The sequence below is a fragment of the Molothrus aeneus genome, chromosome 4 (genome assembly GCF_037042795.1).
Source record: "Molothrus aeneus isolate 106 chromosome 4, BPBGC_Maene_1.0, whole genome shotgun sequence".
In the NCBI taxonomy this organism is placed as follows: Eukaryota; Metazoa; Chordata; class Aves; order Passeriformes; family Icteridae; genus Molothrus; species Molothrus aeneus.
In genome coordinates, this window is record NC_089649.1 from 34,270,413 (window position 1) to 34,289,410 (window position 18,998).

The 18,998-nt window shown below is 41.4% G+C and overlaps 2 protein-coding genes across 2 annotated transcripts in view; both read left to right on the plus strand.

Annotated features, from left to right (window-relative positions):
• Positions 1-113: 113 nt before the first annotated feature.
• On the plus strand, positions 114-9,070 carry MSMO1 (methylsterol monooxygenase 1). Its single transcript, XM_066548249.1, has 6 exons — positions 114-217; positions 2,241-2,550; positions 3,619-3,767; positions 4,644-4,770; positions 6,476-6,630; positions 8,124-9,070. The coding sequence occupies exons 2-6, from the start codon at positions 2,296-2,298 to the stop codon at positions 8,329-8,331; spliced, it is 894 nt and encodes a 297-aa protein (XP_066404346.1). The 5' UTR covers positions 114-217; positions 2,241-2,295; the 3' UTR covers positions 8,332-9,070.
• Positions 9,071-15,948: 6,878 nt separating this feature from the next.
• The window catches only part of CPE (carboxypeptidase E), a 57,598-nt gene continuing 54,548 nt past the window's right edge, over positions 15,949-18,998 (plus strand). Inside the window, 4 exon segments of the mRNA XM_066548248.1 lie at positions 15,949-16,143; positions 16,146-16,286; positions 16,289-16,327; positions 16,330-16,660. Of these exon segments, the coding sequence (XP_066404345.1) occupies positions 15,964-16,143; positions 16,146-16,286; positions 16,289-16,327; positions 16,330-16,660 (691 nt within the window). The 5' untranslated portion in view covers positions 15,949-15,963.

Here is an 18,998-nt window from a genome sequence, read left to right on the forward strand (position 1 = left end):
CTATCCTCACTCCACCCCTCCAGCCAATGGCCGCGCGGGAGCCGCCGCCGCGGCCCCGCCCTCCGCCCGCCTGACCCTGCGCCGCTGCCGCCAGCCGACCAATGGGGTAGCGGGGGGCGGGGCCGCGGCCAATGGGCGGCGCGCGGTGGCGCGGGCGGCCCGGCGGGTGTTGTTGCGCATACGGAGCCGTCGCCGCCGCCGCCGCCGCCGCCGACAGGTGAGAGGGGCCAGGGGGGCGCGGCCCGGCGCGGGGTGCGGGGCTGCGGGTGCCGGGGTGCGGGCTCCCCCAGGGTCCCCATGTCTCCTCGGCGTTCCCCGCGCGTGGGTGGCGTGTGCCGGTACGTGTCCGGACGGAGGAGCCCCGGTGCCGCCCGGGCGCTGGCTCCTCGGCTTCCCGGCGGCGTGCTCGGGGGTGGCGGCCGTGGTTAAGTTACCTTGCGCGTCCGTCCGCCCGGGAGCTCGGGCTGTGCGCTGCCTCGGCGCCTACTGCGATGCTTTTACTGTCAGTAAGAAGCGGCAGCATCGCGATGCTGTTGCTAAGGTAGAAAAACGATAACTGATGTTGTTGGATACTGGCCTGGTATGCTGGTTAGTATGTGCGAGTTAATGATGCGTTGGAATGGGCTGCCCAGGGAGGTGAGGGAGTCACCCTCCCCGGAGGTGCTAAAGGAAGGACAGGATGTGTCCTTCCTTGGTGCCGTGGTCTAGTTGATAGGGTGGTGGTGGGCCAGGGGTTACAGGTGGGTCATGGGATCTCAGAGCTCTTTTCCATCCTGCAGTTACCTGATTTGTGTCGGATTGAGGAACGGCTGAGGGAGCTGGGGTTGTTTTCTCCAGGCTAAACCAGAGGCGACATTATCACTCTCCACAACTTCCTGAAGGGTAGTTCTAGTCAGGTGGGGTTGATCTCTTTCTCCAGGCAGCAACTGACAGAATGAGAAGTCACAGTCTCAAGCTACATCAAGGGAAAGATAGGTTAGATATAAAGAAAAAGTTTTCCATGGAAAGGGCAATAAAGTACTGGAATGGTCTGCCTGGGGAGGTGGTGGAGTCACCATCCCTGGATGTGTTTAAAAAAAGACTGGATGTGGCACTTGGTGCCATGGTTTAGTTGAGGTGTTGGGGAACGGGTTGGACTCGAAGATCTTGAAGGTCTCTTCCAACCTTGTGATTCTGTGGGTTTAGCCTAGGTGTACCAGCTCGGGATGGACCAGTGTCCTCTGGCCTGTGAGTTGCATATCTGTGTGAGAGTGGAAGATGGACCTGTTAAAGGGGTCCAGAGGAGGGCACTGGAAGTGGTCAGAGGACACATCATCAGTGGGGAGAGGCTGGAAGAGTTGGGGTTGTGCAGCCTGGAGAAGAGACAGTTCAAGGGACACCATACTGTGGTACATAAAGGGGGCTTTCTGCTGAGGCTTGCAGTGACAAAGCACAGGGCAGTGTTGTTAAACTAAAAATGGATAGGTTTAGATTTGGCATAAGAATGATATTTTTTACAATGAGAGTGCTAAGACACTGGAACAGGCTGAGCAGAAAAGTTCTGTATGCCCTATCCCTGGAAGTGTTTGAAGGCCAGGTGGGATGGTGCTTTGAGCCATTTGATGTCCTGAAAAATGTCCCTGCCCATCCCAAGAGGGTTTGGCTGTAAATGATGTTTAAAGGTCCCTTCCATGTCAAACCAGAAAGGAGTCTAGTCTGTGGAAATAGCATGAGTTCAGGGCACCTGCAGAAATGCAGCCTCTGTGGTTTTGGGAGCTTTGAGGAAAAGTCCATTACTGAGGGAAAGGTGGATTGCCTCAAGCCAGCTGGAGTGTTGATGTAATTTGCAGGGATTTTGGTTCACAGCCATGAGAAAAATGGGACTAGATAATCAAGAGATCACAGCTAATTACAAATTAAAACTAAATATTTTTTGAACCTTCCCATTACTCTTTTAGTACAGAATACAATTATCCTGCAAAAGCATTGAAATAAAAATTTGGCTAGTAATTAGTATTTCTTTATCCTTTTGCTCCCTTGATATAATCTCAAAACCTAGGAGCTGATTGCCTTTCAAATTGGCTTGCCTCTCAAACCAATCTAAAGCTTTGTTCTTTTAGGCTATTCTGTATGAAGAGAATCTGTCTTTCCTGTCCTTTCTCAGCTTTTACTTTAAGACTAGGTAATGACTCTATCATGTAATGTTTTTTTTTCCTCTGAAGATTAACTTCTGTTTATTGTATTTTTCTCAAAATTTGCAGGTTGCTTACAGAAAACTACAGAAGAACTGTAATTGTGATGTTTTAAGATTGAACCATGGCCATGAATGACAGCGTTAATATCTTGAACTCTGCTTATCTGGCAGTGGAATATATAGACTCCTTCTTACCTGACAATCCCCTGCAGCAACCATTTAAAAATGCCTGGAATTACATGCTGGATAACTACACAAAGTTCCAGATTGCAACCTGGGGATCACTTATAGTTCATGAAGTTTCATACTTTTTGCTCTGTGTACCAGGATTTGTCTTTCAGTTTATACCATACATGCAAAAGTATAAAATTCAACAGGTAAGAGAAAGTTGTGAAGCATACACTGACTTGTCTTTGGACCTCTCAGGCAGAGCATGCAGTCACAGTATAATGTGATATCATCATGATATTATATTATCACCTATAATGTGATAATCATCACATTATCATCAGTGTATATGGTTCCATTTCATATGTCACTTGAACATCCTGAAAACAACAAAATAAAATTACTCTGTGTATGAGGAGAGAAAGAGAAGTGGATTTTAGGGAGGAAAAGGAGGTTTTTTTTCTCCTGAGGAAGGGTTATGGTTTCCCCCATGGTGTTGTTAGAGAGGAAAGGGTATGTCAGTCTTACTGTTACTAAAGTTTCATATATGTAGTTCTTCTGTCAGCAAGGGAAGGTGAATATAATTCTGGCATCTGCTGTTGCACATTAAATAATTACATGATGTGCTTTTTTTAATGCCAGTGCTCTTCTTCAAAGTACCTCTATGCACATGCTCTTGAAAGGATTTTGAAATATTTTTACAATGAAGAAAGCCTTGGATGGATTACACACTCCTAATTGGAGGCAGAGGCATATCCAGTATATAAAGATAATTGGTTTCCCCATGTTCATTAGAATTTGAATTAGAAATTAATAACACCAGCTTCTGAAGTTATTGCAGTAATTGATAGAATGTCTCCCTGCAAAAACTGAATGTTTTCTAGACAATTATTTCTTCAAAAGCTTGTCTCTTCAGCTTTTGTATTATTTTAGCAATGGAAATGCATTCTGTGGTGTGAAGAAGGAAAGAAAACTTGGATTGTGTTAAACTGTTGAGTATGAAATGTTCCTGCTAACTATAAACACTGAAAAAACAAAAATAGTTTGGCGGTGTCTGACAAGACAGTTTATCTTAAAACACTAGCCTAGAAAAATGAGGTATTGATAAAACTGAATGCAATTCCATGTTATTTGTGTTGCCTGAGTTAATCTGTATTACTGGAAGGCATCTGTCTTCCAAGGTGAAATTAAACTGACTCCAAATGATTTTTTGGAGCACTTCACTTGTGTACAACAGAAACATGTAACACAATCAATTCTTTTTTGCTTCATTTTAGGATAAACCAGAAACATGGGAAAAACAATGGAAATGTTTCAAAACCCTCCTCTTCAATCACTTCTTCATTCAGCTGCCCCTGATTTGTGGTACCTATTACTTCACAGAGTTTTTTAACATCCCATATGGGTGGGAAGAGATGCCAAGATGGTATGTAGATTTTTCTGGTATGCTGATGCTGAGTTGCCTACAGCTGGAGGCAGAATATTTAATTAGTGTTGTCACTCTAATAGGAAATAATTTTTTTGACAATGTAAACTGTGTTTGTTAATCGTCCTTCATTTGCTGCTTAGCTGCTGTAAGAGCTAATTAGAATTTTCTAAATTTTTTTAAGTGGCCCCAAGCAGTTCTAATCTTTGGGAGAGAAGGGGGATTAGGAAGGAGTTTATGGAAGCAAAGCAAGATTCCTGGCAGGGTGGGTTAAATGTTAGACTTTCTGGGGGTAAGTATCTTTACCATCCACCTTGTTCTATATCACAGCAGAAGAGTGTTCCTCAAAGGAGAATGTAGCACCTTCACAGTGTTCTTTTCTTGCACTGAACTGGTGGGCTTTTGAACAAAGCTGGATTAGCTATAAGTGCCCCCTTCTCTCCCACCCCACCCCAGCAACAGTAGTTTTTCATCACAGAAGGTCATTTTTCTTGGAGAGCTGTTTGCTCTCTGGTGTAGATGGCTGATGCAGCTCTAAGTTTTTTATCAAGGTCTCACAGAGTCTGTGGTTGTTCTCTGTAGACTGCGTTTATAATATTGAAATGACAGCTTGTTACACTAACTGTGAGTTAACACTAGCTGAAGTGAGTTAATGTGTGCTAACTCATTTCAGCTATCAACTGATGAGCTGATAAGCACCACAGCCTTTTTACCAATTAATTAGTATTTTTTATGTTAAAAAAGTAGTGCACTGCTATTCAGTCAGTAATAGGTATAAACGTTCCTGACCATTATTAGCATATAAACTATATTCTCTTTCAGGAATAGATGTCTGCTAGTATTTCCTATAACTAATAGATCTTCTCCTTTTTAAAGGTATGTTCTGGTTGGCCAGTGTTTTGGATGTGCAGTGATTGAGGATGCCTGGCACTATTTTCTGCATAGATTGCTGCATCACAAGAGAATATACAAGTATATCCATAAGGTTCACCATGAGTTTGTTGTACGTATTACTTGATTTTTTTCTTTAATAATAGCTTTTAGTATATGTTTCATAGAAGTTACTTAGGCATCTTATTTGAAAGACCTGAGAATTTTGCATTCCTTTGACAGTGTGGTTAGATGCCTTTTCTTGGGCACTTTGTCAAGAGCAGGCATCCATTTTGTTTCTGAAAACACCTCCTGTAATTTGATTTCATTGCAGTGAAATGAAAGATCACACTCTTGCTAAAGTTTGAAGGTGAAATGGAGTTTTAAAAATGCACATATAGGTCTCATTGCTAGGGGAAGGGAAGCAGCAGATGTCTGGATTTGGTTGTTCATCAGTTCCCCACCACACGGGCTGTTGCCCAGAGCATATGAATGCCCAGAATGTGATCAGACAGGCAGCTCTTGCACAACCCCAGTGTGTGCATCATGTACTTGGTTCAAGGAAGGGATTACAGCTCTGGATGAGGGCCTCTGGAATTAGTATAGCCCATTGTGCAATTCAAATGCACAGATATATCAAGAGCATGCATTTTTTGGGTGGTTCTGTATTCAGTGAGTGGTGTTGGAGCTGGCATTGAGCGCCAGGCAACGAACCACACTTGGTGGAGCCAGGTGGGATGCAGCAGTGCTTGCACTTTGTAAATGATGCTGCTGTGTTTAGGAGGCATTGCCTGTGGAGCCCAGGAGTCAGTGCTGTGTGTCTGTGCTGCTGTGTATAACCTAGGCTGTGCCAAAAGGAAACTGCAAGCTGCTGGGTCATGGGTGCTTTATGCATGCTGCCAGCAATAGAGGAGCCTGGTATGGATTGATGCATGCATATGTACAGACATCTGCAGCAGCAGCTGCTCTCTTCCTCTTGCACTTGGCAGCCCCTCAAGTCTCTAGCTGGAGCAGCTTTTGGCCATTATTCTTGAGAGTGGTTAGCAGTTCTTACAGAGGTGATCTGTAGCCTAATGGCTGTTTAACTAAAAACTTTTCCTGACAGTAAAAGAGATGTTTTTAAAGTATCCCTTAAGACAAAGTGGATTTAATTTTTTTACTGATGATCTTATTTATAATCTTCTGCCTTAGGTTAAAAATTTTTAAACTGTTCTCTGTTTATGGTTTCCTGTGATTGAAAACTCTTTAGAATGTCTTTTTTTGCTAAACCAAATATAGATATGACTGGTGTGTGTGTGTATATATATATATATATATATATCTTTTATATCAATCTCAAAATCACATTTGAGGGGTACAAATTTATTTTAAAAAGTAGTCAAAGATGAGGGATTTTTCATTTTTATTTTGATAATAAATTCCTGAGTGAGTCCTGCTTCTGAGAATATTTTGGCTTCCTTCTTTCTTCTGCTTCCAAGATTGGATGTATAGCAAAGCTGATAGGAGTTTGCCAAACACTTTTAATATTCCTGAAATAATGCTTTGACCTGGGGTAAACAAAAGTTTTCAGTTTTTCAACTAGTAGTGAAGTGTTTTGAATCACTAATAGAGTGATAGTCCTTATGACCTTGGAATACTGTTTTTCCAAAGAGGAGCTAAATACGTGTGTTATGGCCCTTGCTCAATCATACCATTCCCTTTGCCCCCAACACTGTTCCGTTTGTCCTGCTGTAGTCTTGTGGGGTAATGGGAAAGGGAGAGCCTTACAAAATGGTGCTTCTGATTTGGGATATAAAACTGAAAATGGTGACTGTTCCCTGTCTCTTATCTCTTTCTAGTCTCCATTTGGAATGCAAGCAGAATATGCACATCCTCTGGAAACACTCATCCTTGGAGCTGGCTTTTTTATTGGAATTGTTGTTTTCTGTAACCATGTGGTTCTTCTGTGGGCATGGGTGATCTGTCGCTTGATGGAAACCATTGATGTACACAGGTGAGATGCTCATTGCTTCTTAAGAATTGTTTTTGCTCTTGTCCCTACATCAAACTCACCTATCTCTGTCACTGAGATGTACTTTTGATTTTGCACTAAAATATGTTTCTGTGTCATACAAAGAATGAGCCTACCTGGGGAGTTACCACTCTTTTCTGTTCTGAGGTAGTGTTAGCAGCAGATCTTGCTGATTAGAGGAGTGTAGACTATCAGCTAGAGCATCTCAGAGGGTTAGAGAAGCTAGGCACCTGATTATGATGTCTGGCTACAGCTATTTGGTGTGCAAGTGATCTTATGCATATTGGAACACCAAAAATCAATCACCAAAGGTCATATTCTAGCCAAGAGTTCTTTCTGCTTAATATTTTGTTAGGCTGTTTTATTGCTCAAGAGAAACTTCATGCTCTGTGACCAGTGACTCTCTTTAAAACAAATGCATTTATTTTGTTTATTTGTTTGTTTATTGTAAATAAAAAGGACAAGACTTCTTGTTGCTGTAGTAGAACTGACAGATTTGGTTCCAAAATCTTAGGGCAAATCCCAGTAGGCTTAGTTTAGTTCATCTACACATGAATGAGATTTTCTTTCCTGTTTTCAAGAGGCAGTGGACACTAATAGTTTATTTTTTAAATGATAGTGTTAACACTCGACCTTGTATTTGTAAATATATTATGAAGCACATAGTGTCTTATTGCAAGTTGAGTATCAGGTGTTTTAATGGAACATAAGCTGCCAGTAAATTCATGGTATAAAGCATTCCAGGTTTAGTCATGTTTTGCTTGTAGAGTTCCCAATGTATATGTTGTGATATACCATAAACTCATTGAGAAAAAATATTAATTTCCTATTACAGTTATAATTTTAGCTTGTTCTTCACATGAGGGGTTTATAATGAATTGCCTTGCACTCTGCCCACTAGGTGGTGGTAAGAGGCTTTCCAGCCCTACCAAGCAGAGGAGTTGGAATCCCTCTAGAGCACACTGTTCTGCTTTTAATCTTACTTTAATCATATATTTGGATTTTAAATATTTGAAGAACTTGCTGTAAGCTGAAAATAAGAGTAGGCATACAATGATTGTTGATTAGAGATGCTCTCTGATGAGCTGCTGTGCTGATGGCCATAGCTTGCACTTAATGTTACTTCTTGTTCCTCCTTCCTAAAGTCACTCTAAGTTAAAACTGCTAAGCCAGCAGGAAAGCAGCCACTGTGATTTTTTTAAGTTACCTGCTTAATTTTTTTTGTATTGCCTAGTAAACTGAGCTAAAAAGCAAGTGCCAGAGCCATTGTGGGATAATTTACAGAGTCATTTGGCTAGGAGTGGAGGTAACTCGTTTTTCATGTTAAGCCAGTATCACAGTGATTACCTTAGGACTTAAGAATACTATAAAATATATTTCTTTCATAAAAATGACAAGTTAATGTCTATATTTTGTAGTTTATGTCTCAGAAAAATCCTTACCCTAGTTGCTTTTCTTTTTTTCCTGCCCTGCAGTGGCTACGACGTGCCGCTGAACCCTCTCCATTTGGTGCCTTTCTACGCCGGGGCCCGATTCCATGATTTCCACCACATGAACTTCATTGGCAACTACGCCTCGACCTTCACGTGGTGGGACAGACTCTTTGGCACAGACTCTCAGTTCATTGCCTATCAAGAAAAAGAGAAGAAGAAACAATGCTTAACAAAGAAGAAGGCTAACTAAATTTCCAGTGTAAAAGTCAACTTTTGCTTTTCTGTAAAGCAAAATAGTGATTGGGTGTTTAGCATAAATCTTGTTCCCTGGCTACTATGAGGTAGGGGAAAACAGCTAATTGAACTGCAGTATCTTTCTAATGGGAATGTTTTCTATTTTATACATAAGTACTGCATATATTTTAACTACAGATTTAAAGATGATGGAAAAAACCAGAGACGATTTGTGTCTATCTTTTTTCTTTTGACAAGAAAAAAAATCAGTTTTATCTATAATGTTGCCCATTTTTGGATCTGGGTAGAATTATGTACGTACACTGAAGTTGGTCTTAGTTTTTTTAAATATATATTCTTGAATTTATAATATCAAATAGCAGAAGTTATTAACTAGCATCAGCACTGTATTATTTAAATATTGGGTAAAAATTGCTTAAAACCAAAATGTCTGTTACTAGGAAGCTTGGACAGGTCTTTTGCACACTGGATAATGTGAACTGCTAATAACAGAATACCTGGCTAAACATGAGTTATCAGAGACATTCCTGATCTAGATTTATTATGTTAATTTAGATTACAGGTAAAAAGAATAGAAATTTTTATTTGAAGACACTTTTTTGCTGCTCTCTTGAAGTTGGTCTGTCAGTGTACTTAGCATTTACATTACATTCTTCTCTGTGTTGTAATTTGCTGATCTGACTTGTTGCTATATTTGCACTTGTGACTGATGAAATAAACGTGGTTTGGTTTGATGTGTGTATTATACTTTTCATATGCTTTTAAACACAAGTTGAGATAAAAGCATGTAGGATACAGAGTCTTACTCTTCATCTCTTTAATGAAGAAGCATTATTTGTTATGATGGTTTGCAGCAATGCCATCTGTTAAACTACTTACAGAAGCAGCAGTGAGAAATGGAAACAACATGTAAATTCTGCTGGTTTTTGTTTTGAAGGACTTGGATACGTATCTGATCAATGTAGCAGCATCTTTTGGGATGAGTGAATTCTCAGGCTGCAGCTTGATCACAAGCTAGAATCTCAAAATCTGCTGCTTGAGTTGCACTAGCCACAGAAGCAGTAGTCTAATATTTTGGAATCTACTCTGTTTATCTGTTGCACAGGAAATAACAGTGAATTATTTCAGAAGGGCTTAAACCCTTAAAAGATCTACTTTGTACTGTGATATCAGCTGCTCTTCAGACTTCAAATACCACTTCATCTACTCAACATGTTCCTTACACGACTTTTACAGTGTTTTGCTTACTCAAGAACACACCTGAATTTTAGTGCTGCTTCACATGCAATCTGGTATAACTGTCAAAACAGACAATCCAGTGAAAGTGCAGATGAGATCAGGCTTCTAACAAAAAGTAGGGTGTTAATGACACGCAGAATGACTCAAATATTTCTTGAGATGTGGAAGTAGTTCAGATTCTTTTACAGTATGTATTTTGTAGGAGCTTTTACTTTATCTGTATCCCTGTTGAAATTCAGTATTTCTCCTCTTCCCTCTAAAAAGAAGTAAAAGAAAATATATTTGACTATGGGAGGTGAACAGAACTGTAAATCCCTGTACTCTTCAGTTTTTAGTAGGGACTGGTACTTAAGCCTTGCTGAATCCATCTGCACTGCCTGCCTGAACTCTCCATGGTGGAAGCAGCCTCTTTAATCAGATTTCAAAGATGGCCATTATCCTCTGCTTTGTCAACTTCCACTCCCATCCTGCAGCTGCAGCTATACTTTGCTTTATTTGACTGAAGCATTAGCCTAAAAACAGAAGGAGCTTTCAGAGCTTTTCCCTGTGAACATCATTCTCCTCATTTGTTCTCAGCTTGCTGGCTTATGCCTCCGCTCACACTGCTGCAAATTATGCACAACTGGGAGCCACTTGCTTAAGTATTCCAGTAAAGGTATTTGTTAAAGCTTGGTGTCTCCTCAGCTATTGGAAAGCTGAAGCAGAGTGCTAAAAACACGATGGGATTGACTTACAAAGTTATAATGTATATTCTATTCTTCAAGAGGTTTAGAAATAAAGAATGCAGTTTAAACACGCATCTAGGGAAGCGTGCATGGGGTTTTTTTGGACCTTTTAAAATTAGTTGAATCCATGTTTTTCTGACAGCCACTGCTATTTTAGTTTTTTGGGTTATTTTATGTACATCCTTAGTGTACAGTGTAATCACATCATTGCTTTTGATCTTCTTTCTTTAACAAATCCCTAGAGAATTATGCAAGCTGTGCTTTATAAATTTATTTTTTGTGGAAAAAAATGTGCCTGCTGGACCTCTCAACACAGGAACTTGCATTTGAAAACTACAGGCTTCTTTTCTTCAGGACTCAGTTGGACCTGCATTTTACCACCACCCCACTGCTTTTTCAAATGTAGGAGCCTGTATTTATTGCTGAATGTGATGCTGGTGAGTAAATGACCTACCTCATTACTTTGTATCTTTTATGCAAATGAAGAATTGTGTGAGGAAATTTCATTTTTTAGATTTTAGGCCCTTATTAAATGAGACGTTACTGATTCCCCCCCCCCCTCCCCCCAAATTTTGTGAGAGAGTCTACAGAGTATGTGCAGATCTGCAAACAAAGATGTTTTTGTGCAATAGTAAGAAAAGATAAACATTGGGTCTTCACAATGCATAACAAAACCTTACACAATCAGTTGTCCTTTATCTTCTTCAACAAGGAGACAGATTTAAGTAAGGTAGGACAGGGGAATCAGTGGGGGAGGAACACTCTCCACTACTTTATCTTTTCCTGAAAGTCTGGTTTAGTTTAATTAAAGCTCATCTGTGGGAAATAACAGTTTGTGCTATGCCTTAGGATATGACAATAATTAAGTCCTATGTAAACCACGAATTAATTTCTTGGAGTCAATGTCAAAAAAACCCCATGGAAACTGGGAAAGTACTATAAACTATAATGATTAGGATTGCAAAATAATCAACTGCTTTTGGCAGCTGATATATGAAATACAAACTAAGGTGCTTTATTTTACACTACAGCACAGTGTGCCAGAAAATATTATTATTGATTGATATTATGATCATAAGATTATATTACTTCATTTATTTTCCTCACAGTGTTATGTTGCATGTTTTATGATAATTTTTTTAAACTGTGATATGTTTCTAGATTTTTAATGTTCATTTTTGTTGAAAAATTACCTTATGGAAACTTTCATTATGGCTACTGATGGTTATTGTTAACCACAGTGTCTGGTTAATTGCCTCCAAATTTCTGCCCCAATTATGGCTGCCTCTCTTGCTCTGGCAGCTACACCCCTCTGGCACATCTTGTTCATTGAAACTTGTAACTGGCAGGTCCAGGTACAAGGCAACCTTGTGTCATTAGTTCTTGCTATAATTTTCTGTCTGTGAAGGTAGTAAACACAGTAGTCAAATCACTTTTCAATTTATTTTTCACCAGCTCACCAGATGGTATCCTCCTGCAGGGTAAAGCATTCCCTCTGTTTCTCAAATCACTGCTGTGGCTTGTCTCTGAATTTGTGGTCTTGTTTCAGCTGTAGATACCAGAACTGTGTGTCCACGTTGTTCTCTCTAAGACCACCTTGTGATATAATCACATACTCCCACTCAACCATTATCTTTCTGTCTAAGCATTGCACTGGAACATACAGTGATTACCCAGCTTTAGTGATCTCTCAATGCTTCTGGCAATTCTGCTTGCCAGACTGTCATCTGTGTTTTACATTTCTTGCTCTTAAGTGTAATTCACAATTTGCTGCTCTGAGATATTTAAATGTGCTTGACTTACCAAGTAAATCACATTCCAGAGCTGCTATATTCTTATTATTCACCATTCTTTGTCATCCACACATTTTAATCAGTTATGATTCACATTTATGTAATCACTGAATAAATTAACCCTTGGACTTGAAATACCAGTCCCTGGGGAAGACCAGAAGAATGCTCCTCTAAGATCATGATTCACCACTTTTAAAAAGCCCTATCAGCCAGTTTTTCAAACCCTCACACTGATCCTGCATGGCAGTTTCTCTGTGTGAGTACTTGGCACCATAGCCAGGCTGTAGCATCTCTCAGAAGCAGCATTCCAGTCCAATATCCAGGACCTACCATCATCCCAGGAGCAGTTAGTACTCCTGCAATCTTGAACAAGAAGCAGGAATAAGTCATTGCTATTTTGTATAGGTGCAAATGTCAAATACGTTTTGTATGAAATTGAAGTTGAAGCCTATAGAGTATCCATGCAGAATTGTTACATGTACAGGATGGTCACCACACAGCAAGGGAACAGTTCTAAATACCTGTTAGGGCTGGGTTTCAGTAACATGTGTGAGTAATCTACCAGCTGGAGGCAATAAAAGATTTGGTCTTGCAGTAAAAAATTTGGAATGGGTTTTTTTCCCCTCTCCTTTTCTGTAACCTCCTGCATAAGTGACTTCTCTGTATTTTTATTATTAATTTTTTGTTGGTGGTGGTATTTCTTTTGCCCTGCCTTACATTAATCACCTTCTCAAGGTACTGGAAAAGCCTCAACTTCCTATATCTCAACCCTGTTTTGCAAGTCTATCCAAGAAACAGAGCCACTGGGACATTTTGAAGGTTGGAAATAGATGCTTCTGTCTTGAAGACACAGCTTCAAGTGACCACAGCTGTCAGGTGCAGTACATGGGAATATAATCAGCACTCTGGTAAGTTTTGTAAAATCTTCTTACACTTATAGCTATCTCCATCTCCTTGCCTGGTTTATCAACACTGAGATCAACTGTTCTCTCTTTTAAACTGATGGGGTAATTTTATTCCTAGCATTAAAACTTCTTTCCCAATACAAACCAGAGAAGTTTACTGTTTCCATAGTGTATGTATTAGCAGTAGTTTGTTGTTAATAATGTAAATATCTGCTATCAATCATAGAGTGTTTTTAGGATTTCTGATGTTCCATATGTTTTAGGAGTTTTAGGAGTTCTGATGTTCTTCAGTTGTTTGTAATGGACATAGATTTAGGTTTATCTTTCTGAATAATAAAAGAAAATAGTTGCATTAGCCTTTTTGTCTTATCACAAAAATAAAAAAATGTTCAAAGACTTGTAAGTCCTGTTAACAAAATTCTGTGAGTGAGTTTATTTTGGGAAATATATGCTTCCTGGTGAATAATGATTTGCTGAAAAAGACAGATTCAGGCAAGTCAAAAGTATTGGAAAATTTGATTCAGCAAATTCTATTTGGCCAAAGGAATGAAGTAATCTGTAAATTGTTCTATGTATGTTTTGTGTTCTATGCATGTTTTTTGTTCTACGTATGAGTGTTATATGTATGTTTTGTGTTATATGTATGTTTTGTGTACATGTAGATTTGTCTATAAGTACTTTTGGAAATGCTGATTAATTTGTTTTTTTAGTTACCAAATTTAGGCTGTTGGCAAAATATAACATACTATTTGCTGCACTGAATTCAGATATAATGGACAGGTAAAGCAGATTTAAAATCTGTTGATCAGTAGGTTTCCTGGAGCACTTGTGCTCTACTCACTGCTCTTGTTACTATCAGCTTACAAGGCCATGCCCAGGTGCCTGGTTATGCTTACAGGCTGGGAATGCCCTTGGGGTTGGAGCATTCCTCTGAGACTGAGGCAAGTGCCAAAACTTTTTACATATTACAAAGAAATTTGGCCTTTGAAGATAATCATCCCTGAAAAAAATAGGGAAAATAGGATGAAGGATTAGATACAAAGGAAGCCATCAATTTATTCCTCCTACTCAGTTCTGCATATGCTCCTATGCTGTCCGAGAATTTAAACATTGCTTTTTAATCCCTTATTAAAAATAAATTAGTATGTGTGAGCTCAAATATTTGATAGTATATAAACCACCCTGCTTTACACAAGATACTCATGTGTTTTTATACATACACATTGTCTTAAGTTTTTTAAGAGTGGGGGTGAATAAATATGAAAACAGAAGTAAATCCATTCAGATCTAGGTGTGAGACTACTTTTATGTAGTGGAACAATAATTCACTGCTTGAGGAGATGAAAATAAATAGATGATTTACCAGTCTACTTGTATCTTTTAGTGATGTATTTTGGTAAATTAAATTAGAAGAGAAGCCAATGACAGTTGCTACAAAGAACAAAAGGGAGGCTTTTGGATCAGAAAGTTCTCCCAGAAAATGATAATGTAACCAGCATCAGCAGATTTATTTACTTTGTATATTGAGAGCAAGGAAAAGTGATGAAGAAAATAAGGAATATTTAGCCTGTGATGAGTGTAACCAGTACTGCTAAAGAGGGTGAATCTTTTGAATGTTAGGTCAGCTGCCATTACTTGCAGTTCCTGTTTGGAGCACTGAGAGGCTGCACACGTTGTTGCACATTGTTCTAAAGCAGTGTGATGTCACAAAAAAATTTTTTTTAATGTAGTCCAATTAATGCTGTTAGGAAGGGGAGAAGTCAGAGAGAGAGCCCTTTTGTGATCTTAAATTCAGTGATCTTGGTCAGAGAAAACACCATATAAAGGAGTCTCTCTACGTCCAAGTTTTGCAAAAGAGTGCAAATTAGTGTTGTAATAATCTCAGAGCTAATGGAACATACTATGACAGGCATCTCCAAAAGTTTTCTAGCAGTAAGGATGAAGAGTTGTAGGCTACAAAGAGTCCTCTGAAGGTGCCTTTGTACGTGGTTGCCTGGAATTAAAGTGGGCAGGGCAGCTTCTGAACCCAGTTGGCTTTGAAAGATGGTGAAAAGTGGAAGGGCTGAACTTTGGTTCTTGCTATGAAGAAACACATCAAATAATTCAGGACTGACATTCAGGGCCCTGGAAGGTAACAAGTATAGGTAATGAGTATAGGTAAATAGAGACAGATATTCAAGTATTTATGTATAGTAGTTGTACATTTAGGTCTGTGTTTCAGATGTGGGATCACTTTCTGAGCTGGTACATCACCAAAGGTCAGTGCAAACATTTTCTTAGAAGAGATTGTGTCCATTATCACCTTATTTGAAGTAGACACCCACAATTTAGGAAAATATCCATAATATCACCAAAGATTATTAAAAAAAAAATCTTCCTGAAAATTGATTCAGTATTAATTGGTGATAGAATGAGATGTTATACAGGCTCACCCTTATAAATTAGGAGATCAGAATAAACATACGTTATATTATTGTGGACAAAATTCTGTTTGTAGAAGGATGAATCGGATGTGCACTTTTCAAAATTTTGAACCTCAAAATATTCCAGCAAGTCCTTGTGTCCTTAAAAAAAAAAAAAAAAGAAAAAAAAATCAAGCAAGCAAAAAAAAAAAAAAAACCCAAAGCCCAAATCAACAACCAGATATGGAAGTTGCTCTTTAGTATTTAGCCTTTTGCTTTCAGAACTTGTCCTTTGCAGGCTGCTTTAACATAATCTAAACAGCTGTGCCTATGAAGACAAGTTGAAAAAAACAAGGCTTCAGAAGTCCTGTAGTATCTGCGGTCTAAAAGAAACGGATTTATTAATATTTGGTGAATGGTTCTTCACGTGAGCATTTGCTTTGAACAGACTGGAGCGTGCTCTCTAAGTACTGTCAGTATCAGAAAATAAGTCTTGCTTTATCCTCTCCTTTCTGTAATGCGGCAAAGACGCCTTATAAAGGGGGAGCAAAGCGACCCTGCAGATGACGGTTTATAGTTTTCCTTGTCAATCAAATGCATTTGTGTTGCCCTGCGATAGCACTGAATCATTCATGGAGCACGCTGTTACTTTACCTTCGTGGCAGCGCGTTAACCCGCTGGGACCGCATACACTGATGAGGCGGTGCGGAAAGCGCGCACCCGGATTCTCGCAGCGCTTTTATCGCAGCAGCTGGATGACAGCAGCTGGATGGATGGCAGCAGCTTGAGCGGCTTTCCCCCGCACCGTGCGGCCGCGGCGTCCGCCCTCCGCGGGAGCGCTCGGGCCGCGGATCGGGGCGGAGCGGCCGCTCCGGTCCCGCCCCGCCCCGCCCATCTCCCTCCCGTTCCCTGCTTCCCTCCCTCGCTCCCTCGCTCGCTGGGTGCCGCCGGCGCTGGCGGAGCGGCAGGCGGGCGGGATGGCGGCGCGGGTGCTGCTGCTGGCGCTGTGCTGTGCGGTGCTCGCTGCCTGCCGGGCCGCGGCAGAGCCGGCGGCGGGGGCCGCCAGCCGGCGGCGGCGGCTGAGCGCCGAGGAGGGCATCTCCTTCGAGTACCACCGCTACGCCGAGCTGCGGGAGGCGCTGGTGGCCGTGTGGCTGCAGTGCCCCGCCATCAGCAGGATCTACACGGTGGGGCGCAGCGCCGAGGGCCGGGAGCTCCTGGTCATCGAGATCTCGGACCGCCCCGGCGAGCACGAGCCCGGTAAGGGGGGCGCGGCCGGTGCCGCCCGCACCTGTGCGCCGGTAACGGCGGCGGGCGCTGTCCCCGGAGCGCTCGCTGCGGCACCGGCACCGGCTGTCAGCCGCCGTCCGCAGGCGGCGCGGAGCGGCTTTGTGCCGCTGCCTTTAGCGCCCGTTGCGGCGAGAAACGCCCGCATTCCCCAAAATGCCCGGCGCGGGTTAGCTGGCAGGGCAGGCGCTGGCCGCCCTTCCCCGCACGAGCCGCAGCGCCCATGGGAGCGGCGGTGGCGGCCAGGCTGTCCCCGGGGATGTGTCACCCACCGCGGCACGCTGCGGGAGCCGGCACGGCTGCCTCGGGATACGTGGGTGCGCGTACTTAGAGTTTGGGACACCTTGATCAAAGGGAATGGGATTGATGCCGTGCGCTTGTGTTCCACCTAAGATTGTGTCGGTTTCATTGTTTCCGCTTTTAGAATCGGCAGTGTCGCTGATGTCAGTCTGTGAAAGGGCTTATCCGTGAGGGCTGCTCGGTACCTTTGGCCCAGCCATCAGCCTTCTGCAGTCATGTCCTCACATTTCCCTCTCTGGGTTACAGCACAGGTCTGGAAGTCCGTGACTTTTAGGCGGAGGTGTGGCTTCTCTGGGGATTTAGCCAATACAATTAGTGCTTAATATTCTGCTTTATGGCCTGAATATAACCTTGCTTTGTGTCCTCAAGAGACTTAATGTTAGGGCTACAGTTAGAGGTTATAGGATATTGGACATAAGGGCGTTGAAAGAGGAAGGCGGAATAGGAAAGCATTGTCTTGGAATGAAAAATGTAGGGAACGCAGTGAAATTTGAAAAATTTCTTTGTGGTGTGTTGCCATCTTGATAAAAGGGGGTGAGGATCCCGAAGCTAAGAATGAATCTATTGCTGCTGTGTAATTTGTACACTCGAGTGATAACAGTAATTCTGGGATTTTGCATTGCTGCCAGGGAACAGCAGCTCTAGCTCATTTATGTGACTGTTGTGCAAAGCAGCTGAAAGGGACAAAAAGAACGGCACACCGTGCAGCTGAGATGGGGCTATGCCTCTTCCTGGAGACACACTTCTCTTGGTGTCAGTGATGTGAGAAAGGGCTTGTCATTGAGCCCAAGCTAAAGGGAATCCAGCAGTATATGAACAACAAACTGCAAAAAAGAAAAATTCCTATGGATTGCATACAAGCAGTGTCAAACATTTCCTGGAACATGCTCGGCACCTTACTAAGAGAGCCCTATAGAAAAAAATGCCACATGTTGCAACGTCCAAATCACATGTCAGGGAATGTGATGAGGCCTGGCAATCTTTAGTGGTGGATGCTGAAAATGCTGGTTTTTGAAGGGGATTAACTAGGGTTTGAACAACAGCAAATTCATTGTTTTATGTCAATCCTCACTTTTATTCTGTGAAGTTCTGAACATTTCTCAAAAAGTGGAGTGCTACTCCTCTCTGCAGTGGTCCATGGGAGAAACTTGGGATCTTTTTGGGAAGGGCAGCAAGACAGAACTCATGCATAGTTACCCTTGCACTCCTTAGAAAGAATTGTAAAAGCATTGATACCACCCCTGTTTCTTTATTACAGAACCTAAGCACCTCTATGTTGTGCCAATGGTTACATTAGAGGTGTTTTCTTCTTAAAAATGTGCCCTTTCTTCTACTGTGTAGTAAAAGGCAGCACTGTTTATTTTTCTATGGGGGCTTTTTTAAGCTGTGCAGTAAAAGAAGTGGAGCCTTGTACCAGCCTTGGCAGGAAATGTGAGACTGATTCTGCTCATACCTGAAGGGGGGACCCTGCTCACTCTCAGCATCCATGCTTGATTCCCAGGACAACAACCAGAGTAAGGATATTTTGTGTGGCAAAGCTTGCAGGATCAGAATCTGATTTATCATCATCTATTATTATTAAAAAATGATGGAATCAAAGACGCACATATACATACATATAGTTACTTTTTGTTTTTCCCAGACAGCCAAAACGTTGTAAGTTCTGAACATAATCTATTCCTGCAGGGCATCCTGAGTGCCACAGGATTTATTTTTTAAATAAAGGGAAGTATGAACAAAATATATGCTGTGGTTCATAGATTTATAGTCTATAGAGAGCTCATGCTTCTAGAAGGCTGATGAGTACACAGGCATGATACCTGAATCACTTAGTGAACAGCTGTGAAACAAAAAAATGTTTGTGTTCACTTAGTGAGCAAGTTGATGACAAAATAGATCAGGAAAGTGTCAGCAGAGCATCAGTAAAGACTCTTTGTACTGAGTAAAGAGGCTTTGTACTGAGTAAATCAAATACTGCCTATACATGCAACCGTTGCATAATCACATGTAT

Coding starts and splice junctions, on each gene's coding strand:
- MSMO1 (XM_066548249.1), top strand. CDS start 2,296: ATGGCCATGAATGACAGCGTTAATATCTTGAACTCTGCTTATCTGGCA. Junction 2,551..3,618: donor AAAAGTATAAAATTCAACAG/GTAAGAGAAAGT, acceptor GCTTCATTTTAG/GATAAACCAGAAACATGGGA. Junction 3,768..4,643: donor TGGGAAGAGATGCCAAGATG/GTATGTAGATTT, acceptor TCCTTTTTAAAG/GTATGTTCTGGTTGGCCAGT.